General features: G+C 42.3%; 1 protein-coding gene across 1 annotated transcript in view; it reads left to right on the top strand.

Moving 5' to 3' along the window:
• The first annotated feature begins 12,995 nt into the window (after positions 1-12,995).
• SORCS3 (sortilin related VPS10 domain containing receptor 3) overlaps positions 12,996-25,065 on the top strand; it is a 238,111-nt gene continuing 226,041 nt past the window's right edge. Inside the window, exon 1 of the mRNA XM_030030909.2 lies at positions 12,996-13,058. Coding sequence (XP_029886769.1) covers positions 13,011-13,058 — 48 coding nt within the window. The 5' untranslated portion in view covers positions 12,996-13,010. The remainder of the gene's footprint in view (positions 13,059-25,065) is intronic.

The raw sequence follows: 25,065 nt of genomic DNA, 5'->3' as shown, positions 1-25,065 counted from the left end.
ATTTGTGGCATTGTGCCAAAAGCCTGCAAGGTGTGCATTTTTAATGGACAAAGTTCTTGAGGAAAGGAGTGAATAAATGCCTTTTGCCGGTCTCACTTCTACAGAGAACTGGGAAACACTCAGCACCTACTTGGCAGCTTTCAGAGTTGGATCCTGGATTCAGAGGGGGCTCCGCCAGGAAAACATTCTCCCTGTTAATAAAGAAAAAAGATGATTTGACAAGTCATGGCATATAAATACTCCTTTCACCTCAGTCAGGAGGCCTGGCACAGTCTGTGCTGGTGGCTGGCTCCAGCAAGAGTCAGTAGTATTAGCCACAATGGATGCACCTGGGAGGGTGAAGGGCTTGACGATTTGGAGATGTGTGTTGAAGAGGTACTGAGGGATGTGAGGTGAAATCCAGTTAGTCCAAAACCTGGCAATTGTACTTGAGCAGTACTCAGAAGTTATCTTATCCTGTGGGATTCAGGAGATGTGAGTCCAGGTCCTGGCTCAGCTGCTCACTTCCCATGTGACTTCAGGGCAGGTGTTCAAAAGGGACTTGGCATTTACAAAACAGAGTAGTGGGTAGCAATTTCAGTCGTCTCAGGCTCTATCCTGTGGGTTTCTGAATATTTCAGCTCCTCACTGGTAAAACAGGAATGAACATACTTTTCAGGACACCTGGAAAAGTTGAGAACAACTGTATTAATATGAAGGAGGAATCCAGATATGATGATGATGGAAGATCATGAAATGCCCAAATCAGTGTTCCTGGACAGATCAGGCATTCCTCTTTCAGTCAGAGTAGAAATAACTACAGTGTTTGAAATATTAGATACCATCTTCCCAGAAGACAGATGTGAAACTGCATACACATGTGTAAACAGGTGTAGCTTGAGCAGTTATTTACCTGTACAAGTGGGTCTAGTTTTGAGCTAATAAACTCATTATGTCACTAAAGAAGGCAGCACCTGGTTGTCTTTTTTCTGGGCTTTGAATGTTTGTCATATCAGCTGGAATGGATCAGATTTGTGGGACATTATATTAGCATTTGGTGCTTTTCACATTGTCATCTCTTTCATTTTAATGGTTTGCAATCACTTAAGATAACAATAATAAAAAAACCTGAAAACATTTTCCTCTTTTCAACCCCGCACATTGTTTCACATTTTGCCTACCAGCACCGCACCACTGCCCTTCCATTGACAAACCTGTGCAGAGTCACCTCTATTGAGACATGGTATGAAGTACTTTATGTGGGTGGTGAGCTCCTTGTGCTGATGACCCCGGGCTGGAGAAGCTTTTTTAGATCAGCCCTTGAAGTGACATATTAGAGCTTTCTAAAAAAAAAAAAAAAAAGCGGGGGGGGGGGGGGGGAATGGGGGGGGTGACACCCCACACTCCTGCTCTTTTTTCTTTTTGGTGTAGTATGACCTGTATAATTTGTCTGGTGGGTCCACATTTGAGAAAGATATGTTCACCTTGGTGCTACAGAACTGGTGCCCTAAAGATCTGTTATCCTTGAAGGTTTCCGATATCATTTTCTTTTGAGGAGTTGGTGACTTAGAGAAGAGCTCCCTCCACAACAACAACAAAAAAAGGACAGACATTGTTTTTTCTGTTGTCTTTCCTCTGAGCCCAATGAGGAATTTAGGCTGGGATAATAAATTTAGGTCTGCATTTTGTCTGCTTTGTATAATCCCCTCTCCTTGTGCCTGATGTGCTGATCGTGTTCGAAGTATTCCTTTGGCTCATCCCAAATGTGATTATTATCACTTTTAATTATTGATGAAGTAATTATTATCATAGAGTAATTTACTTTGACCTTTTTGGAGTCCATCTCTCTAAGGCGGGTGAGTTTGTGTTCCTTCTGTGTTGTGAGGAATAACAACTTACTCTGTCCAGCTGGAGAAAAACAGCTGTCTCTGGGTTGGAAAGCAGTGACTATTATGCACCACCACCACTGAACAGCAATCCATAGGGTCTGGAGAGCCTGGGAAAACTGTAGAGATTAGCTGTTTGCATTTTGGTTAGATTTAGTGAAACTTCCCATTTTGAGGATGGGGACGCTAGCCACAAACAGCTTCATTTGCTATCTTTGACTACAGGCTTTCCAGGGAGTTGGGAACTCAGTTCTCCTCCATGAACTGGAAGGGCAAAGGTATCTAAAGACTATGCTGAAGCTCTCTCTGAGGGTAGCTGGCATCCTCTTCTGACAGGATTTATTGTTCCAGTAAATGGGATAAAGCTGACGTTGTGGACCAACAAAAGCTTGCTGTGGGCTGTGGATGTCCAAGACATTTTTTGCAAGAGGTCATGCAAAGAGAGTAGTTTTCAGTGCTGTTCTGTCTCACCTCTGCTGACCCACTGCCACGTTAAATCAGTAGTGCTGTTCCCTGGGCACCAGACTCTTTGCTTTACTGTGGTCACTGGAAGGCAAAAATGTAAAAAATCATAAGCCCTGTGCTATAATAGTACATGTATTAAAACCATGCTGGAGACCACTTTATAGCCTTCATCACAGCAGAATCAAGGCCCTAATTCTCCCTTGGAGCAGAAGTAAACAACTTCAGACCTCATGAGCATTATATGCCTTTTGGACAGATGAGCTAATTTTTGTTGTGGCAGAGCAATGTGTGACCCAGTTTCAAAGGATGTAAATTTTTCATGTCTCCTGACGCTAGCGAATAATGCAGAGTTGAACCACATCTTGGGCTGGCTTTCTGATATTAATAAGCCCTATTTGTTTTTTCCCAAGTGGGAATGGGATGAGAACACATGCCTTAATTGTGTCTAGGTGTGAAAGATGCTACCTTATTCTTAGAAGGGCATGAAAGAAGGAAACCCCTTCCTGTCTCCTAACTGAAGATACCAAGCAGGATCCACATAGAAAATGTTGTTGAGTTTTGGAAGTCAGTTTTGGACAAGTGAATCCTATTACATTGATCTTCCACAGGAATCTTTCCCCTGGGGCTGGGTGCACAGATGCTGTGCTGGTAGGTTTTACTAGAAGTATGTAGGTGGATCAAATGGATGCGGCAGGCAGCCGCCAAGCCACTCTGCCTCCTGCTTGTTGTGGAAAAAGGGATCTGGCTCTAGGTAATATCACCTAATTTAGGATATTGAAGTGTGTTGTGGCACGGCACTCTGTGAGGGAAAGCAGTCCCTGCTTATGGCCTTTAGGTTGAGGTTTTGTTCACTGAGACTTTTAAGGAAAAGAAGCTCCTGTTTTGGTATATATTAGCTCCTCTCCTGGTTGCCAGCAGTGAGGGCTGTGAAGTCAGGAGAGAGCATCCTCTGTTCTGGCTGTGTATTTTATCCCCCCTCTTGTAGCAAAGGCAAATCGGGCAGTCTGCTGCCCCAGGCCCTGTTTTTGGGTTGCAGAGAGAAGCATCACTTCCATAGTCACAGTCAGCTTGGACTTGCAATTCTGTTGGTAATGTAGGGTTACCAACTCGTTGTTCCTTCAGGCCAGCAAACTTCAGAAGGTTGGCTGGCACAGGTCTCTAGTAGCTAGCTGTAAGTCTCTTTGGTTTTATTTTGCTGAGGTAACACTGGCTTATATGAGTTGACAGGTGACTGTATATGGGATGCAAGGTTTGCCAGAGCAGCTGTTGTATTTACGTGTGTGCATGAAATTCCAGTATTGTCACTCTTGAGGACTAAAATACTTGAGACTCCTAACCTGATCTCCTTATGAGTGGGTCTTGCATTTACACAGCTCTCCTTGCACTTGTAGATTTTCCCAGCAAACATTTCATTCTGCTACCTCTTCTCCGGGCACACACGCCCACTCTTGACCTAGACAAGAGCATGTGCAGGAACATCAAGTTCCTTCCATGAAAAGCAAAAATGAATGGTGCAAGAACTGAGTCACCTTATTGTTATGATAGTGAATTATTTAACTCCATGCACATCATTAACATGTCATTTATTCCAGCAGAGTTTGACAGATATATTAACCTCATTCAAGCTACTGTTTGCTTGTAGGAGAACAGATGGGGGTTGGTCAGCTTCATCTAGCAGGATGAAAGGCCTCAAACCCAGTAAGATACAAAACATTAAGGAGAATTGGACATTAAGGTGGAACTCAAGCTGAGTTTTCTTACAAGTAGGAGTAGAAGTAATAAAATGTACTTTTATTATTTTAATGACCATGTCGTGGCTTGAATTGCAAAGGTCACTCTGAGATATAGAAGAAGAAAGAAAAGAAAAGAGTATGATCAAGGGAACAACTCTTCCCATCTTCTCTGCCATTATCTGTAGCCAAGGTTATATTCTTCTTGTGCCAAATCACTGTAGTACCAGGTAGGTTTGCAATGTGATTTAGCTATAGTACTTTGTATGTACCTATTATTTTGTTTGGGAGACAGTCAAACATATGCTAAAAGGTCTGGTTTTCGGGGTGATGAGTGTCCATAGTACCACCTGGCAATAATGGAAGGGCATCTAACAGACCTGATATGGATTCTTCCATGCATGAAGATCCTTCATGCACTCCAGTTCAGGGTGGTGTCCCTCCCTGCTATTGTGCAGAATGATTAGGAACCAGCAGTCTTTTCATAGTGGTTGCATCCTGCTTGTGGTGTCATGAATACATGCAACTAACTGTTGTGTCCTCCTGCTTTAGAACTGCTTAGAGTTCTTTTCTGGCCATAGTATCCCAGTGTCTTGTGTTCCTTGACACATAGGATGGAGTTCTACCTCTAGGTCTTTTGCAGAGGTTGAAGTACTAGCAAAAGGAAGGGGGGAAGGCATGTAGCACTGCAGGTAGATCCAGATTCCTTTGGGATATCCAGAAAGACCTGAGATGCATCTTTGAAGTAATCCTTGGCAATGTGGTTGAAGAACAGCTGGGAATTTAACTTTTTTTTGCCACCCCCCATGGCCCTTACTGTTTTAATAGCTGGAGCAATTCTGTTTCTGCTTAGGGGGATTGTGTTGCTGTGATTAGAGCAGGTTAGGAATTTTCTGATGAGCTTTGTATTGGATGCTATTTCTAGTGCCTAGTCTATTCATCCTTTTGGGTTTTCAATCTACCTGTCAGCTCCTTATCCATTATTTGAAGCTTTCTATTCTCCAAATGGTGACCTTTTCTAAAAGAAGAGTGTAGGAAGAGAGCTGGCTTTTCTAAAAAGTGAGTTATACAAAGGGGAGTAAAATACCCTAAGGAAGGAGAAAGAAAGGGGAAAAAAAATAAAAAAAATATGGAGGGGCAGAAATCCATTTTTGAGCATGGCAGATGGAGAAGTTCAGGAGGCAGTGCTACAAGCTTGGATTAAGTGAGAAACAAGCCCATATCTTGCTTACAGAAGGCAAATACTAAGGTTATTACATTAGCTACACTGGCAACAGAGCTACTCTTCCTATTAATCTGAGGATGCTGATATCGCACTGGCTGGAATTTAGGTAATAGTGTCTGTGGCAGATGCTTCTAAAAGTTCATGCCTGAGTGATACTTTTTGGGGAGAAAGCCTGACAAGAAATGCATTACCTTGGATACAGCATTCACTTAATAGCCAAGGTCCTATACATTCATCACTTGCCACAAAGCTTGTGTTCCTGAATCTGAGTGTGTGCTTGAGCTCTCTCTCTTTCTCATTTTATATGCATTTTTATTCACTTGCCCACATACACAAATATACATCTTCCTAGCCTTTATAGTTATGCAGAAAATGTCAGAATGTGAACTGAAGCATTAGCTGTCTCCCCAGGAGTTCAGACAGCCAGAATGAATAATTTTCAGAGGTTTGAACAAGCTTGTTCATTAAGTGAGGTGTTAACCCTGGAATTTGCAGATGACCAATTAAGCACCCGTAATGACTCACAAGTGATGGTTTTAGCAAAACCACCTAGCTAATTTGTCTAGTCATGAACTCATCCTGTTGGAAGCCCTGTGTAGCACAACGTAGAAGTCTTTGGCTACTTCTTTCTAATCTTTACGTGTATATTTGGTACAGTGAAAACAGAACGTTTAGGGAAAAATAAAGCCCATGCAGAACACTGTGAATACAAATAGTGATGATCATTCATGGTCTTAATTTACCTAGTTAGATGGGATTTAAATTAATTGGATAATATGTAAGAGAGTCCAGGGCTTTTGTCACAGTGTTAGTCTGTCTTGCTCTAGGATGTGAAATAATGTATTGCATGGAAACCTCTGCTCTGAATTGTTCATCTGTTGATAGGCTTGCCTTGTTCACATGTGTGTGGTCGTTTGAGGGTGAACAAGCCTTGCCACAGTCCCTGTCCCCCAACTCTGTTATAATTAAGACTGGACCAGACCTATCTAATATTGTCTAATAGTTAGACAATAAATGTCTAACTCAGGCCTGGCTGCACTAGAAAGATTTGCTGACTTGTAGTCTGTTGATTGAAGGTTATGTGTCTTCATGTGCAAAGCGAAGTGCTAGGTGGGTGAGTACCACCTCACATAGAGATGGTAAGTTCTCGTCTGCTGTACGACAGCCCCATGGTATCATCCAAGGCCAGTCAGAGATGGCCTACTGGTACCGCCCAAGGCCCACGTTACGGTAAGGCCTGGCAAATTACTGTTTTGAGGGACCGGAAAGTATAACTTAATACTGAGAATGGAAAAGGAAGACTCTCCTGCTTTCTCCTTCCTCCCAGCAAGATTATTTTAACTGCCAGGAAGAAAGTATGGCTCTGAGTCTGTAACAAAATTGAAAGGGAGGCCTAAGCTAGGAGGTAGGAAGAGTTTGCTACAGATCATGTCAGTCAGGGAGGACAGAAACAATTATGAACTTAGTGGCTGTGAGTCGAATTTGCTGACAATCCCCTCCTTATTCTAGGCGTGTTTTTAAACTACTGACCGAAGATGTCGGATATCTTGGACACAGCTGAACATTTTATTTAGGGGAGTAACTCTCTAAATGTGTTATGATGGAGTGTGTTTATCTTTTTGTACAGGGATGGAGAGGATTTACTCTGGTGGAGTGCTATAAGTAGCTATTTGAAAGAGGAGTTTTCCTCTTCCTTTCTGTGTTTGGAGGCAAAAGGGAACAGGACATTTAAATGAAGATTTACACACCCATTATCCAAGAGCTAGTAGTCCATTATGTCAAAACAGCTGGGAAAAAGCTGTCCAGAAGAAAATGCTGAATCCAGGCTTAATGTCAAAGCTCTGAGGTTGCTAACTGCTCCCTGGAGGTTTTCAGTCTGGAGACGGGGGAATGAATGGGATCTGTAACTTTCTGGATCATTGGCCTTCCTCAGTTTCATGATCGGATGAATTGAGTGTTGGCTAAATCCTAAATGTGTTGCAAAGCTGCCTTTATTCATGTTCCTAACGGATTGTATAGGATTGCTTGATTGCAGGTATTGTATTTTTGTCTCTTCCCTCACCTGTCCTGGAGCAGATACCTCTGCTATCAAAGCAATTGGGAAGCCGGTTCTTAAAATGTTTGCTTTGTTTTCTGAGCAGAGATAAACAGTAAAGAGAGTCATAAGCCTGGAAAGATCCAGTTTATCTCTTCTATTGCAAACACTTCCAGATGAGTAAGGGTGGCCAAAGATAATGCCACCTTGCATTCCTGGCCCCTTGCAGTTAGAATTTTGTCCTGGTTGTCAGTGGGACAGGATGACACCACGTGGCGGTGTGAAGGGTTGAGGAGTTTGGTTTTGCACCCAATGTAGGCAACTAAGCAGTACTTGTCCTTTAATTGCCACTAGAAATTTGACTAGCGAAGCTGATACGCTAAATATATCACAGGCCAGATTCAGCATGGTCAAGGAGGACCCATTGCTGCTGAAATTAATTAATTACCATCAAGGTAAAATTAAATTCTTTGGAAGGAGTCAGAGCAATTGGTTCAGCAACTAATTCTTTCTTTGGCCTATTGGAAGGCACAGGTTGTGTATGCATATGTGAAATAGGACCACATAACACCTGGCACTCTGGTGGTCCAGGAGATGGGCTTGCTCCTTACTTAGTAGAACAAACAGCATGGTCACGGCTGCACCTTCTTTTCAGTGGTAACTGCACAGCCTCAGCCACCCGCAGTATTGGGGCCTGGGAAGGAATTAGTTACGAAGCTTGTGCAACAGCAGCAGCTTCCATTGCCTGTCATGTGCCATTAGCAAAAAATACTCGCACAATAATGTCTGATGTGTTACTACCTAGATTTATGGCAGTGCAGTGTTCCTTTTAGCTTTTCTCTTTCCATCTTCACATTCACTTTGGAAGTCATATATGGGATATTAATTTTTGCCTGAACAATTGCTCAAGAGATGGTGCAAAGAGAGACTGAGAGGTTGGTTGTTGTCTCAAGGGGCTTGTAGCTTAGGTATAATAGAAACAATGTCAACTAGGAAAATACAGGGAAAAGAATGGCACAGTTAATGCTTAGCAGGCAAGATCCAGGGGTTTACTAGTTTACACTTTCTGTTGTAAGGTCTTCTGGAGACATCATGGTAAAGGAGAGGCTTAGAAGAAACTTAAAAGAATATATTGTGCAGAAGCTCACAGAGGGTTCTTTCAAAGTGCAAAATACAAAAGACACGTAGGATTTCAGGGTTGGAAGCCTTTAGAATGAGGGTGCAGACATTTAGTTTAAACAGCTGCAAAGAGAGAGGGGATCGTGACAGGCAATGTAAGTCCTCCAGGACTTCTGCCAGAAGTGAAGGGAGTACATGAGTGGAAGCAGCAGATGCTGAGAATAAGGGAAAACAGGCACTGTTGACAAAGTAGAGAAGGACCAATAACAGGAATGAAGGGCAAAACAGTTCAGAGTGCCCCACAGGGAAACTGCAAAACTTCTTCCCACTACCTGGCACTGCTGTTGCAAAATACCTGTTGTATTGCTGCCTGTTGCCCACCAGCCTGTTGTCGTTCTGAAAACATGCTCTTGCTCTCAGCAGGAAGAGCTTTTTGGGGAACTCAGACTGCTAAACTTGGTAAGATTTATCTCTTTCCATAATGTGAAGCAAAGAAGTGTATAAAGAAGCAGGAAGGATTAAGATGAACTCCCTCTATTTTAAGCCATTTCTTACCAGCCAGGACAGCAAATAAATGCCACATATACACTGAATTTAATGCATACATGTGGACTTGCCAGCCTCAGGATTTTGAGCAGCTTGATCTATTAGTAAATCTGTTCTGCACGTTCCTCTACACAAAGTCACATGTTAAAAATGAGACCTTTAGTAACTGTTACGGGTCCTCTATTTACAGTGGCCCTTTGCTGCTCAGAGACTGCAATTTCCTTTTGCTTGAAGCTACATACATTCACACGGTGAAAACTGGAGTTTATCCCCCATGGTTTTAGATGTGATTGCCTTCTGTGCAGGTCAAAATTCAGCTAGCTGGTAAAGCAGGGGCTTTTGCTAAACCGTCAGCTATGCTATTATATGCCTCTGGGAAAGTTGCAGCATAGGGAGAAAAGGAGAGTGCAAGAAGTATCCTATGGAATTACACTCTTAAATATGTATTGAGAATCAGTTACAATGATACCATTTTTTCAGGCTTGTTACCATTATGGATTTATGTGATGCCATTTTCTACTTTCATTATATTTTTTTGTCAAGAAAAAGAAATGCCTGCATTGGAACTTTAATACTTTGTAAAGCCTGGAAAAAGATAACTATGAAGTATTCCTTTGGATTCCTTTCTTACATTACTTTCCTTTCTCCTCTTTTCTGAGTCTACTGACACGTTTTTTTCTTTTCTTCTGAACAGCCTTATTTGGCAGATACATAAGTAAATACATGTTTAAAACAACAACAAATACTGTTAGGCAGTTGTATGTACCCCAGGTTCTTCCACTAGATGGATGTGTATTTGTAAAGCTATAATAGAAATATTCTTGTTATAATCAAATACTTAAAAAAGCCCTGATGTGTGCATGGAAATTAGTGTAAGTTAAAAGTTCTTGTCTACCTCTACTGTTGTTCTTTCTGTGTGCCTGTCTTGTGTGCCCTGGGTAATTGCAGCCTAGGGGGGGTCAAAGAATGGACAGAGCATCCATGTGGAAAGAAAAAAAATACCAGCTTCAGATGTTTTGCTGATGAAAGCAAGGGGGTTTGTGGAAATGGAAATGAGGGAGTGCCTTAGATCGGCTGATATGCATAGTTCAGGTCCATTTCCTAGTGTTCCATGTGACAGAACCTACCAGCGCAGTTGGTAGAAATGGTTGGTGTTGACAGAGAAGCCGACTCTCTGAACGGTCATGAAAAATTAATTTGTGCTCTTACTCTTGGAGATGGGTCCCCCTGAGCCAAGGCTGATGCACACTGGCAGGGAATGATGCATAGGCAGCTTGCCCTGTGCTGCATATCTGTTGTGACGGCAAATAAATGACTTGTTCTCTACTCTTGTCAATCTGACAGTTTTCATGAGGACCAGAGAGGAGGGAAAAAAAAAAAAAAAAGGAGAATCACAATTAAAAAAATATGGCTTGATATGTGTCATTTCTGGATTGCTACAGAGACTGTCACATTAAGGTTAGTGTCTGAATAGTTTAAGCTACCCAGAAATGAAAAGTCAGGTACAGAAACTTGGGCTAAATTTATCACCACAAGTGATGGTACGAACCAGAACCTGTCTAGTGAGTTACAATGTTGCCTTCCTTTATGGGGATAAATTAACTACATTATAGTCCACATAAATTGCATTTATATCACACAGATTTGTTAGGGCTGTATATCAGGAAGCACTGTCTTCTCTGCTAATGACAAAGTTGCTTTGGCCTTTCCAGAGCTTGGCATACTGGAGCATAATCCAGCTATTTCTCCGCTCTTTCTCCAGCATTGTCATCTTGTCTTTGATTTTTTTTGTTTGCCCAGTGGCCGAGTTTTCCTGTTACTTCCTGCCTTCTTGCTTCCTTTCTATGTGAGGACAGGGTGACAGTGATTTTTGATGCCTGCCATATTTGGCAGGGATTCTTTTAATCCCATTGCTGAAATATCTGTACAACTATGTAGCACTGAATTTGTTCACTAAAATATTCGTTGAGGACTGAAAGGGAGTCAGGTTGGGCTGGAGGAGGGAAAAGAGGAAGATAAGTCTAGTCTGGGCTCTCGGTTGCATGTGAACCTGTAAGCTTCTCTGCTGTGTCCTCTGGCTTTTCATTTGGGCCACTTAGACCAGCAGACTTCACTGTGTCATCTTCTGAAACAAAGCAGGTCAGACACTTATCAAGCCTCATTCTATTAGAAAGGGTTCGATGACAGAACCCTATTTAATACCCTGAATGCTAGGAAGTGGGCTTCCTGCTTTGAAGTTTGTGAGTCAGGCCCTTTTGCATTGTGTGTACAATGGACTTGAGTCTCCTTTTCCTTAGTGCACTGTCACATGGCATGTAGTCTTGGAAGACTTGTTCCTCCTATGTACTTAGTGCACAAAGCCAGACTGGATTTGATTCTCACTCATACTATTTGACTACTATTGCCTTGCTTCACCCACCTGCCTCTTACTAAACTGGTTCTTTTCTTTGTCCCATCCCAGAGGTGTGTTCATCTTTTATTCTAAGGGAAGAGATTAGCGCCTGAAAATCTCTCTCCCTCTGCATGACAGTCCTGACAATGTTACCTTCTCTGGCCTGCCAGCAAATACACAATTACTCCAACTTTTCCCTTCCCCTAGCTTGTTCTCACTCTTGTCGGTCTATCCTTTAGCAACTAAATTCTGCAGTGCACTGAGGACAGATCTTGCAGAGGGGAGAGTGTTTCCAGGAAGCAAATAACCTGCTGCTTCAATGAGCAGGATTATATATAGTCTGCAAAATACACAAAGTAATCCTTGCTGTGCACTCAGTGCAAGTAAGGCCTCAGCATTAGCTCTGTGGCTAGTCTAAATTCACTTAAAGAAATATAAAGATCATTTTGAGAGAACCTGAAAGAGAAGAATGAAGATGCTCAAACACAGGGTAACCTGACTTACCAGGAAACCTTGAATGGATGGGAGTTGTTTAGCTAAAGAAGAGGAGACTGAATAGGGATGATAAAATTAATGTAAAAGGCAGTTGTTAAAGGTAATAATCTTTTCCCTATATCTGTGAAGGATTGGAAGAGAAATCATATGCTTAAAATACAGCAAGAAAGAGAAGGTTAGTTCATATGAAAAAGTTTATAATGGTAAATTGAGTAAAGCCTGGTATAGATCCTCTGGAGGTTGTAGTATTTCTGGTATGAGAGATGTTTAAAAACAGACTAGGCAATTATCTCTTGGGAGTGATTCAGAGAAAGTAGATCCCGCCTGGGGAATGGAGGTTGGTTACATAGCCTCTCCAGGCCTCACTAGTTCAATTGTTCTACACTTCCAAACCTGAATGATCCTCCAGGTTTGTTACTTGTTGAAGTAGTGGCAGCAGGTTTTGGTTCTAGTTGCATCTCTCTTTCAGTGTTGATGACATCTTGATTTGCAAGAATTGGTGTGTAGCTTAGCCTTTCCTTTGGGCTTGTTAAATAACAAGAACCTTTGGGGTGGCTTGTCACATTTTTTCTGATACAACTACATGTAGGCTTTTGAGACAGAAATACTATATAATTCTGGCAGATAAGACCTGGTATCATTTTCATGGGTTTTCTTTAAGGAAACGTACAAGTCTTTCTGATTGCTATACATATAGGTACAAGTTTTCAGTCTTTTCCTGGAAAATAGGAAGCACTTCAAAACTGGGTCCCTCTAAGCCACTGTAGCTAAAGCAAGTAATTGTATTTTTGCACTTTTCCCTGTGACAAAGTAATTTCTGGAGGATAACACCGCAGCTATGGTGATTACATCTTTACTTCAGACTGTGGGAAGAATGATAAGAAAAACAAGCTTAAGCAGGCTGTGCAAGAAAACCTGCAGTGAGGACTGGATTAAGCTACATAGAGCAGGGAGAGAAATGGAGACTGCTCTTGTGTGGTACTAAGTGCCAACAAGGCCTGTGGGGGGGGGGGCAGAGGCAGGAGACTGTATTTCCAGCTGGGGAGGAGAGCTGAGCAATGTCAAGCCAGCAAGAGGTGGGAGAGCAGTGAGGGACTTCAGCTGATCTGAGTGGAGCACAGCTCAGAGATGGAGTCAGATGGGGTTCTGCTTTATGCCTTCCCAGTGGTCCCTGCTTCTGTTCCAGGTAAGGTAATTCCTAGATGTCTGCTGGATCTGCTGGTATTTCCACTTTGTTGGGAGAGTAGTGTCCTAGTCCAGGCTTGGTAAAGAAGGTTAACTCATTTTACTACCTTGCAACTGGCCAAGAAAAAGACACTTAACATGTCTGAACTGTAACAGTGTACAGCTCTTGGAGGTAACTCTGTAAGCTGCTAGACTCAGTTTTGCTCAAGTGCCTGTTGCCAAAGCTCATTCCTGACGTTCAAATGTAAAGAAGCTGGAACAGTGGCAGTGCACTGTGAAATCCTCCCTTCTTTGTGAGTTCTGCTTATTTTTGGTGTTCTCCCAAACATCCCCTCCAACTAAGGCTGTAGCTGCACACTGTCCAGGTTGTGTTATTGCTCTCTGATGTGCCTGTGAAGTCAGCCAGCCACTACAGCCCCACTGGGATGGCCATCCAACAGCTTTGTGCAGGATAGCAATACTACTAACTACCAGGAGATGGATGCTGCACCTCAGGTGTTCATTTGGAAGATGATTGAGAACCTCTGTGTAAGAAATCAGACATGGGCGAGACAGAGGGGACTTCAAATTCCCCCTCTAATGACAACTTTTAGAAACAACTTGAAATTGTCAATGCACTGTGTTGTCTTTATGCATATGTTTGAAGTGTCCAGACTCTGCATCTCTAGGTGCTACATTCCTTATAGGGTAGCCCCAGAGTAATCTTGAGTTGTGCAGCATATTGATGAATTTAAGTACACAGTGGCAAAGCAGGCGTGGTCTGACTTTAAAGCAAACTCACTTATCTTATTCAATCTCAACACAGATTCCTCTTCCAACGTAGTGCCCATGGACAGTCAGTTCATGGCCTCTATAAATGCAAGGCACACAAACAAATCTGTGTGTTGTCCAGATCTACGTATTCTTGTAGAGGGGGCAGTGAGTTGCAATAGGTGGAATGTGAAACTGCTTCTAAGTTCGAAAGATATAGTTCGCTGTTTCAGATGTGTTTTAACAGGTAAGTGCTATCTCAGCCAGACCTGGATGTTGCTGGGAGTGACTTCAGGTATAATTAGGAAAGTAGGATGCGGTTCAAAGCTGGCTATTGTTCATTTGTTTTGCTGCTGTGGCAGGTGGACTTTGAGTCACAAAGACATTGCCAAGGTCTGTACTGTCTGTCCATAGATCTCCATAAGGCATTGGTTATATGACCATGAAACTTGCAACAGTTGGACATCTATCTACCTACCTCCAAGGCTGCCTATTGCCACGTGATCCATGGCTCCTGCTCAGTGGAGAGAGAAGAACATTATGCTCTTGTAATGAACAAGATGGTCATATTTAAGAATGCCCTGAGGTGATAGATCTTATCCACACCTTAACTGGGCAACCGGTGAACTTTACTTCTGGGCATAATGCAAAATCCACTTGTGTAGCAGGGAAGGAATGGTCTTGTGGGTGGAAAGATTTTTTTGATTCACAGGCTGGTTAAGTTTGTTGTCTGGCAGGTTGGCTGCCAATAAACTGTGGTGAAAACTTGGCCTTCCTGAAATTGGTAGGGATGGGTCTTTTGTCTTACACACACCTCTCAAAGAATCACCCCTGTGCACAGATGTCCAGATACTCGCACTTACTGAACATATGCACTTTGCAAAGCCTCATTTATTGCACACCTTTACCAGATTGAATTCCAGCAGCCTTTGAAAACTATAGTATTAAATGTGATATGGGCCAGCAGGGAGAGAGAGGCACATACTGTATGTGGTAAGAGGTAGTTTTTCCAAGGGTTTTTTTCCCATGCTTAATTTTTTTTCTTGTTTGTTTACAGAAAAAGAATTGAATGATCTGAAATTAAATTTGCATCTGCTTGATGGAATGAGGGAACCACTTTATTTATGTTTTCCAGATTAAATAAAGTGAATGGGTTTTTTGTTCATTTTGCTTTTTATATTTCAAAGACATGTTCCTGATTAAATTTAGGTGAACTTGGTTCTGAAATACAATTTTGAAACAGAAAATCCAAGCTCTGTAAGAAACCAGTGTAGAGGCCAGATAGCCTTATCAACTGCTCTTTAGCTCTGACCTTATCAGACCTTTTGAAGCCATGTTGCTCCCAGCCCTCCAATAGGAGAGTTTATTAGTTTGGGCTGAAAATAGGACCACTTCTGTACCAGACCTAGGAAGAACATTAGAATTTGGAGTTTTGAGGTACAGTGAAGAATTTCTGCTGCAGTCTAACTCTGCAGAGGAAATGGTCCTAGCACAACCTTGGCTGCTTTGTGTGGTACTGCTGGGATGGTGCTGCCCTGCCCTGCTGGGTTGCCATATCTGGAGAGGGTGTGTAGAGGTATACGTGTTGGTTCCACGTGGAGCTGTCTGGGATCTGACAGTTCATTTGCGTTTGTCTCAAGCTGTGTTACAACCCACTAGACTGTCTCCAGAAGTGGGTTTCCATAAACAGACTGTACATTTTTGACTCACCTTGGGTTGTCTTTTTTTCCTTTTTATAGGAGGAATGGTGGTAGAAGATTTTTTAATTTTTTTTTTAATAACGACCAACTATCTTAAGCAAGTTAAAAAAAGTGCATTGCATGATAGACACAGGGTCCTCTGGCTTCATTGCTGTGTGATTGCTTGTGCTACTCATATTGATCAATGGTGGCTTTATTTGAAGGGAGCAAACTCATTAAATCATAGAGTGATTTAGATTGGAGTGGGGGAGGGGGCCTTTGCAAGTCTTCTGGTCCAGCTCCTGCTCAGATCAGCTTCAAAGCTGGATCAAACTGTGATGTTAGACCAAGTTGCTCAGAGCCTTGTCCAGTCAAGTTCTGAATACCTCCAAGAACAGAGATCCCCCAACCTCCCCGGGCCCCTGATGTAGCAGTCAATCACCTTAATTGTGAAGGACTTTTTTGCCCTCCTTTATATCTCACTGGAAATTCCCTTGGTGCAACTTGTGTGTCATTGCCTGCCAAGCAGAGAGACTTGACACCCCTTTTTGTGATGATGACTCATGAGTATAGGGGGATCATAGATAAAGGAAGCCAAATAATGCATCCCTGAGCTATTACTATTTCTGAACAGGGCCAGCAGCTTCCAGCTTGAAGGCTGCACAGTGAAAGTAAGATTCATTTTCTCCCCGTCTCCCTGTTTCATTAAATTCCTGGTCTCAGCACCAGATTCATTTTGGACTATTTACTGTTCTTGTTGCCATCTTTGTCATTGGAATGGGATATCAGCATGTTAATGCCTCATATAACCTGTGAATGATGGTAGAACACTGTCGCTCTTTGACATTTTCAATGCTCTGTAATTTCATTATCTGGCCATTCTTCCCTTTCCCTGCAGTGTAGTGTGTCTGACATGGTGATTGCCACTTCTAATGTCTTTTTCTGCTACTACTTCCAAAGATTTTCCTCTGTCATTATGGGTGGTTCATCTTTCCCAAAAGGAAGGTAATTCTTCAGGTTAAAAAGAACTTTCTCTTACATCCTCAAACTATAATTTTTTTCTTGTGGCAGAAATAATCAATCGCTGCTTCTTTGCGATTTTCATCCTGAAGGATTTTATAGTACTGTGTTAGATATATAAGCATCACTCTTCACTGTAACATGGTCACTTTCTGAGTGGAACAGGGGAGGTCTATAATAGAGAACTGTTAGTTCTGCTCTTGTTCTTTATACATCTTATTTCTTTGGGTGCCCTGATGTCTGCCTGAAAATGCTAATACAAGCCAAACACTTGACAATTCTTATTCTGAAAATGTGTTTTGGAAAGCGTGTTAAAATAGCAGAATGTTTAAAAGGTGTCTCCTCATTCAGCTAGGGAGCAGAGACATGCTGTGTATCTGACACGGTTTACTGCTCTCTGTGGTCCACTTCAGACAATCATCTTGGCATTTCTCATATTCCTCATTATTGCAAGGATGGAGGACAGTGGCAGTGCCCTTGACTTTTCTTTCCTGTCTTCCTATGGTATATCACAAGATTTTTTTGTGGGATTTTGTTTGTTTTGTTTTGTTTTAGCTTTTGCAGCGAAGGTCTGAAGTTTGTTCAGAGGAGTTGAGAAGTGTCTTGGGATTTTCAGGGTGGGGACACATGAGGTTCTGTGGATTGGTCTAGACAAAATATTGTCCCTTCTAGTCCTGCCTTCCTATGGTAGTGTAACGAGCTCTTGGAGTGAGTGTATGCAGGTGACTGGTTGAAATGCTGCTTGCAAATGTCTGTGGATATCAAAGATAGTAGAGATCAGGGCTTATTTTAGAAAAGTGGTTAGGGCACTCATTGAATGCTTATACTAAACAAGAACATGACCGACATTAGCAACAATTCATTTAATAGCAGGGAGTTTTGGAGTCGGTGTAAGAGTGGGGATCAAGTGGCTGGAAATCCCAGCAGGTTTCTCAGTCAGGGGCATGTTAGTTTTTTCTAGAAGTTTTGGAAGAGTGGTGGAAGCAATGTCAGAAGAAAATTCTCTCAGGGTAATAAAGTTAAAGGTGCAAAACCCAAGAAGCTTGATTCTACATGCTCTTCTCATTTGTCCCTGGCTTGGAAAACTTCCCAGAGCTGTTACTGGGGTCATTACCCATGTGCTGGTAACTTTTACAGTTTGAAAGGGCTTTTCATGGAATGCTTGGGGTTAAGGGGCACCTTCTCCTGAGTTCCAGCTCTGTCTTGTCATGTGAAAAATAATTTCCCCTTCTCATCTCTTGTGTTTTTAAAAAGCAGATGATAGTATTTACTGACTAATATGTACAAACTGAAGACTTTTGGTTTCATCACTTTGGATCTGTTGAAGTTCTAATTACTGCTAAATGTTGCTGTTTCCAGCCTTACACACAAATTTCTCATGACGGCGTTACTGACTCTCCCGGGCATGAAGAAAGATGCTATTTTGTTGGGTACTGGACTGTGATACCTGTAAGACTTTGGATTTAGCCTGGATTGTGGTATACTTGTTACGATTCTTATTTCTGCAAATCTCCTAGTTGCCTTCCTCCCTCCCTCTCAGGCACATCAGAGTTCTTCTTGTACACGTATTAATTCTCTGTTAATTCTGGACTCTCCAAGGGGCTGATGCAGCGCATGGAGATTTCCTGAGTGGTGGAAATACAGCTTGGTATTTGGAGCCTGACACCATTTGCAGCAAGGACATTTAACTAGACACAGCCTTGTGCCAGAGCCTCTGCCCTAGTACAGAACACATGAGCTGCCAGTCCTTGGGTTAGCGGTGTTGCCACATGTCCCCATTGAGGTGTGGCTGAAGTGGATGTAATGCACAGACATGCGGTGGGAGTGTTTAGTGAGTTGGATGATCTGATTTACTGGATGAATATTTAGAGTGAAATCCATATATGCATATATGGCCAAAGGACTTCTGAGGTGGAAATGGGGGCAGGAGTCCACATACCTGTGTAGCGAGCAAAGGGAAGAAGTGGTGCTGAGGGTACTGCTATGGACAAGAGCTGGCAAGGACTAGCTGGGTGGAGGGGAGAACTGTTTGTGAAGGCTGTTAGCCAAAGAAGGTCAGTCTCTATATGTTGCTGCTTTGTAGCAAAAAAGGACCAACTCTCCCCTGCCTTGACTGACTAGAGGGGAATCCAAAGGAGACCAGGTTCCTTGGACTGGCTTTAACCTTTTTAAAGAGAGGAAACATTTAAATTTAATGTCTAGAAAAAGCTTTGTGGAACTGAGTTCTCAGCCACTCTGAGTAATCTTGCTAAAGAGGCTACCTTTCTTTACAGCTATAAATCTACTTTGGACAGAGTATTAGCAATTATCCCACAGGGAACAATCCTGTATTTTCTGGATGAGCTAATAGGCCTCTTGCATCTCTAATTTCTATTGTGCTGTGAAGATGTGGATGATTGTTATTAAAGGCCGTGAGAAGCAACTGGTCAGCTCATTGCCAAACTGCTATAATTCATGGGTGTTATACATGGGCTGCAGTTTGCTTAACATTGCAATCCGTGTATTCTAAATTGTTTCCATAGTGCTTGGCCAATAAAATTACAGGTTTATTATGTTCGTGCGGATCTCTTGTTTAATCAAGAATGCCATGCGTGCTGTGAATGCTAAGCTGTTGCTCTAAAAATACCCTTTGTTCTCTTGATGTAAGAGTGCGTGAATCAAGTTGGTTTTATTTTTCCTTTATGTTTGAATGTAAATCCAGTATTCTTGAATGTGAAGGGCTCATGCACCTGCAAGTACTAGCAATAGCTGTTCAAGAGTGCTCTGTGCTATTCTGACTGTAGCATTGCTAATCTGAGGCATCTAAAACATCCTGAGTCAATTTTCTGTTTTCTTGCTTGGGGTGTGGGGGGAAAATAACGCAATGGAGTTTAAAACCATTTTGTAGCTGCATCTATAGTTAGAAACAGATATGTAGCTCGACGGTTGTCTCTACATATGTGAAAAAAATAAAAGAGAGGTGCAGTGTTTTGGGAAGTAGAAGTCAAAGACTTTAAATGGAGTTTTGAGTGTATTTTGAAAGTCACCCTCTGAACTCAGAGAAGTAGGAACTGAGATTGGGTTTGTTTTGTTTTGTTGTTTTAAGTCATCACTGGCCTCCAAGAGCTAGGGCTTTAAGAAAAACAAAATGCAACAATCCATGAGAGTTGTCTTGAGCTCTTTGATGCAGTGGAGGACTCTGGTGCTCTGACAGCCTGGTTCAAGGCTGAGCCTCTGATGCCTGTTTGTTGTAGCATCAATTTTCCAATGAGAGCTGCTCTGACTGCAGTAGTCTCGTGGGGGGTCCGTGGAGCTGTTGGAATCAGTCTTGTGCTGGTGTAGCTAGTGGAGGGACCTGTATCAATTATCTTTTGAAAGGCTGGAGTGGAGAGTACCTTCATTCTGCTGTGTTGTATATGTGAATTTACAACAGGTTACACTGTTCCAATAACTAGGTTTGCTGAAGATGACCTTTGGAGATCTTGCTGTCGGTCCTGTTGTAAAAAGGCCCACAGAAATAGTTCTGTTTTGGGAGGTGCTTTATAAGAAGTAGTTTGTAGATGATCGCCTTTGTGAAAGGACAATCATAAAACAGCAAAGGCAAAATGGGCCTTTGGATTTGTTCTTTAGTCTGTCACAGCTACTTAGAAGACTTGCTGCTTACCTTTTCCTATGTGTGCATCTTGCCAGGTAAGACAAAGAATCTGTGAAGAGTTGATACCCTGACACCATCAGCTTGAATCAATTCTCTGGTCCACACCATGCTTCAGCTCCTGGTAACATTTGGAGCTCTAATCCTTTGCCAGTTCAACATTTACTCATGAAAAGCCTGTTGCTGTTTGTCTTTGAACTTCATTCTCCTGTTGGAGCAGGTTCTTGTCATGATGAACTTCTGCACAGTCACAAAGGCAGAACAGGAGACTTTTGGATCTAGCTTATGTTGTAGTCCTCTATTCTGGAGGCTGTTGTGGTTATGAGAATTATTCTTAATGATGGGTTTGCAGCCATCATATCATGAAATTTGGAGTGAGGGGTGGGTTTGTTCACTGAAGTATCACAGCACAGAGAGAGAACTCGCACTGGAACTTGTGGAGATGACCTAGCTTTACCTGAAGAGGAATTGGCAAATTTATTCCCTACTGCCCTATTTAAGATTTTGTGCTCATATGTCATGTGAGAATGGGATTGAATTTCACCTTCAGATAAGCCTTCTCACCTTTCTCTGTCCTTACTGCCATCCAGAGACAACTAGAGACTATTGCTCCTTTCTAGTCTAGCCTCTAATAAAACAGGACAAGCTGGTGTGCCTGGTCCATCTCCAGCCCATGTTTTTGTTTTGGAGCAGGTGCCAATCTTAGGTTTTATTGCATAGTCATAACAGTTGCTAGAGAGACTGTATGGCAAGGAGTGAGAAGAGGGTGGTGAGTGTCTGAAGTCCTGCTCCTGTGACTTTATGGCATTCGTGAAGACAGGACCTTGCTGTCTGACTGGTGAGGGAGAGGAGAAGAGATTATTCCAATGGAAATCCAGGGCTCTTGAGATAGTAAAGTGGAGAATGAAGCTATCGCACCTTGCATAATAGCCATTACAGATCTTGTTTAGTCAATTTGCATTCTTCCTTTGTCTCACTGCACAGCCATTCCCTGTTATGTTCCTCGAGGGGCAGAAGGATTTTTGGAAGTTTTGAGAAACTTCTGGTGCTCAACTGAGAACATGTCAATGCAGGAATAGTCAGTGGGACTGTTCATGTTGTTTAGAGCCCTTCTGCAGTGGTGGGCAATTTTTGATATCTCAGTGCAATGTGCAAGACAACCCTACAGACCATGTATGTGAAGTTCCCTGAAGGTCATCTGGAGACCCTGCAGAGCTACAGAGTATTTTCATAAAATATGAGGCTCTGTCTCTTCTCCCTTTTCTGCCTCTGGGTTTTGGGTCCCAGATGTTCTTGTGATGGCAAACAGAGCCAATGCAGGTGCTGGCAGAGCAAAGCACTGAGCCTTCTGTTTAAATCTATCCTGTGTCACGCAAGAGTGAAAGGGATCTATCTCCTGGATTATAGCATCCCAAATCCTGATCTTAAAAGCACTCCCAGTTTAAATGTCACTCAGCAGTCCCAGCTGTCATAACCATGGTTCTTACAAGGAAGGATATAGACAGTGGCTTGAAATGAAGACTGTGCTTCAATTTCTCTGTCAGCTAGAGGGCAAGAATTTTTCAGGTCCAAACAAAGAATTTTTTAGGTCCCTAGGTAAGAGAAGGAGAGTGATTTCACAAGGTCAAACGTTCTGAAAGTTTTCTACTGCAGTGAGGGTTGCAGTATGGAGTGAGTAGGTATTTTCATCTGACCAACTGCCCCTGGGCCCCAACCCCCCTAAAAGACTTGCAAAAGTCAATAGTGCTTTGGATTTCTGCAGTGGTGATTTGCCTCTTTTCTTTTATACAATCCATGTGCATAATGTAGAATCTGTACTTCTGAGTTTCCTACTTTTACAGCTTTGAAATTCTCATCTATAATGTTGCATTAAAGGAGATTTGAATTCAAGTTCCTCTATTTTTCTCAGCTTCTTTTTTTTTAAGTAACGGAACACTTAAGTCTGTAAGAAAAATTGCCCTTGACAGCTTTAACTGCGCTGTTCCACATCTCCCCATGTAGGCATTAGCACAAGGTATTTCTAAAGCGGGAAAAATATATTTTCTTTCTTACAGAGCTCAAAAACAGATGAATGGATTTTTTTCTTAATTTGCCCCCCAAAATTGCAATATTGGGCTGACACCAAAACTTATGATTTTATTGTGGTTCCTGACACATTCCCTCATGCTTCCCCCCAACCTGAAGTTGGTGCCAGCCCTTCAGAGTACAATATTTTTTTGGGTAAAAAAAAAGTTGTTTTTTTTTTCTTTTTTTTTCCTTCCTACAGGGTCAGACTTTAAGCAAATATATTTTACCTGTCTTTAGGAAATACATGGGGGAAAATGTTCACTCTGCGTTATCTGTATCTTTCTTCCAAAGCTTTATTTCCTTGGCAGGCACAGAACTGGTAACTGGCTGCTTTGGAAGATGGGTCGTCTGGCTTGAGTGACAAACCAGAGCTCTGAATGGGGCATTCAGGTCCCTCTTCTGCCTTTACTCTCCCTCTCAGGTCCTGGGTATATCCCAGGGCTAAGTCCACGCGGTGTGGCTGTTGTAGCCTCTTGCTGCCTGGAGGAATCCTTAGCTCAAAGTTACGTTCTCATGGTAGGACATCTTAAGGGCCTGCTCTTTCAGCTGACATGGAGGGACACATCTCATCAGTCCCTTGAATTCACAGTTTTGAAGTCTTTCTGTGGCCAAGCATGAAGGAGGAGAAACCACAGTGTGTTCCTTCTGTTAGGCAGGCAGTACAGCACCTGCTGATGTTTCCTGTCCCACTTGCTAGGAGGCTGCTTTATCTCTGGGTGAGGCTATTTACAGGCTGTTGTGATACAGATCATGTTCATTCTTTCTTGCTGATGTAGCTGCAATCTGAAATAGTTAAATGTCAGTTGGAGGCAGAGCTGAACCCCATGGCACCTGTCTACTGTGAATGTTCATCAACTGGCCCATATAGTTCTTTGGGGTAGCAGGCAGAATCCAAATAGCTCTGGCCCTGTGGTGCTTCGGGCTGCTCTCTGGAGGGGATGTTGTGCAAGCTTGGATGCCTCATAAAGAAGGGAGAAGCTGTATCTTGAACTTAAGAATTCTCTATCTGCGGTTCTGCTGCATATCATGGAAGCTGTTGCTAGTGTCTTGCATAGGCCTGTTTGCTGTTAGCATACCTGTTCCTCTGGACTCCGTAGGAAGAACAGAAGTAGTTTTAGTGCCCTTAGATGAAGGAGGATGTTACATCTGGCTGGTTCAATGTGGTGGATGTACAGAGAGGAATCATTCCCAGCCCAGTTTCTGGAAATACCTAGTGAGCCAGATTTCATGAAAGTCTGCTTGATTAGGCCCTTCAAAGGAGATAACGTCAGGGCTCCAGGGCTGTTTGGCACGAGCAAGGAGCTGCTCTGCACAGGAACAAAGAAAGGAAATTGCCCAGAGAGAGTGTGTTTTCAGAGCAACAGATGAAAATAATTTTGTTTAACTACTTAATGATACAACACAAAGAAAAATAAAAAAAAAAGCTATGTAGCTATGGCACAAGGAGTTCAGGCACTGTAGTGAGGATGAAATGCATGCACATGATGAATACAGAATAAAAATGAAAATAAATATAACAACAAAGATTAAAATCAAGAATAAAGATTGGTTCAAAGGAATGCCAGTAGGAAAAGGAGCTGCTAGGGCCGAGTTTGACCTTACTACAGCTGAGCCACTAAGTTTCAAAGTAGGTTTGGGCATCTGCAGATAGGAAGGAACTGCTGCATAAACATAGGTTCAAGGTCAGAAGAGTGCAGTCAATTGGACAGACCACATTTTTATTACCTTAATATATAAGATAATCAGATCATTTAATCTTTGTTGAATCTATAATAATGTAAAAAATATGTTAATTGGCTAGTTAACACTCAAACTATTGCTTCTGACCTTTTGTCTGTGGAGAGCCCTGACTTGTGCTTGTCTCTTACCTCCAGCACTTTCCAATCCTACGTGTCCCGCTGAGCCTGACTGACCCAAGTTGCCTGTGATAGTTACTCATATATTCTAAACTATCACTTACATTTTTACTTTATTATTTCTGTGATGATTCTTATATTTCACATTCCTTACTATTTAATTATATTTATAAATACTCTACCTAGGCGTATTTAAAGAATTATGATTAAATCATGGGTTTATACTAATGATGTTACAGTCATTCAAGGTCAGGTAGTAAATATGGGGGAAAATCTAGTTATGGACTTTGGTACCTGCAGTAACTGTAACAGAACAATTTGTGCATTTTGCCCTTTTTCCCTCTGTGCCTCCACTTGTCACCTGGCAAACTGCAACAATCCTTATTTCCCTGGGCTGTTGTGAGGAAGGGAATAAGCCAAAGTCTAAGGTACTTGGATTTGTTGATAATAAGGATCCAGTATCAGGAGTGGAAGGTCTTTTAACTGGCTGTTAAAAGCAGATGCAAGGGCTTGTCTCCCAACAGGTACATCCTTTCCTTTTGTGGTAACATCTGTGAAACTCCAACTTTTGGACTGGTTCCCCTGGAGGGAGAAGGACGTTTTCTCAGAGTAATATTGTTCAAAATTGAATAATTTATGATGGCAATGTTATTCTGAGACAATATTAATCTCCCTGCAGGTGGGTGAGCTGGCATCAAAGCTGGGAATAGAGTGGGGAGGCTCTGATGTCCTTCCCCACTCTGAGTGCCAGGCCAGTGACCAGACTGCACTGCTGACACAGTGGCTTCTCCAGCACCCATCACGTTGCCACCCTGCTGTCATGTTGAAGGCAAGGCCCTGTGTTTTAGGGAGCACAATAGGCACGTGTTTCCGTGGCATGGCACCTAATGTCCTGCTGCTGTTCTCCTGAGATAGCAGTGAGGCATTTTCACAGGAACAAGTAAATCTTTGGGTCATACACATGAGGCTGGACAGGGCTTGAACAGGTTATCTAGTCCATCTCCT

This window comes from Aquila chrysaetos, chromosome 11 (assembly GCF_900496995.4).
Source record: "Aquila chrysaetos chrysaetos chromosome 11, bAquChr1.4, whole genome shotgun sequence".
Classification (NCBI taxonomy): domain Eukaryota; kingdom Metazoa; phylum Chordata; class Aves; order Accipitriformes; family Accipitridae; genus Aquila; species Aquila chrysaetos.
This window is presented reverse-complemented; position numbering and strand designations above follow the sequence as displayed.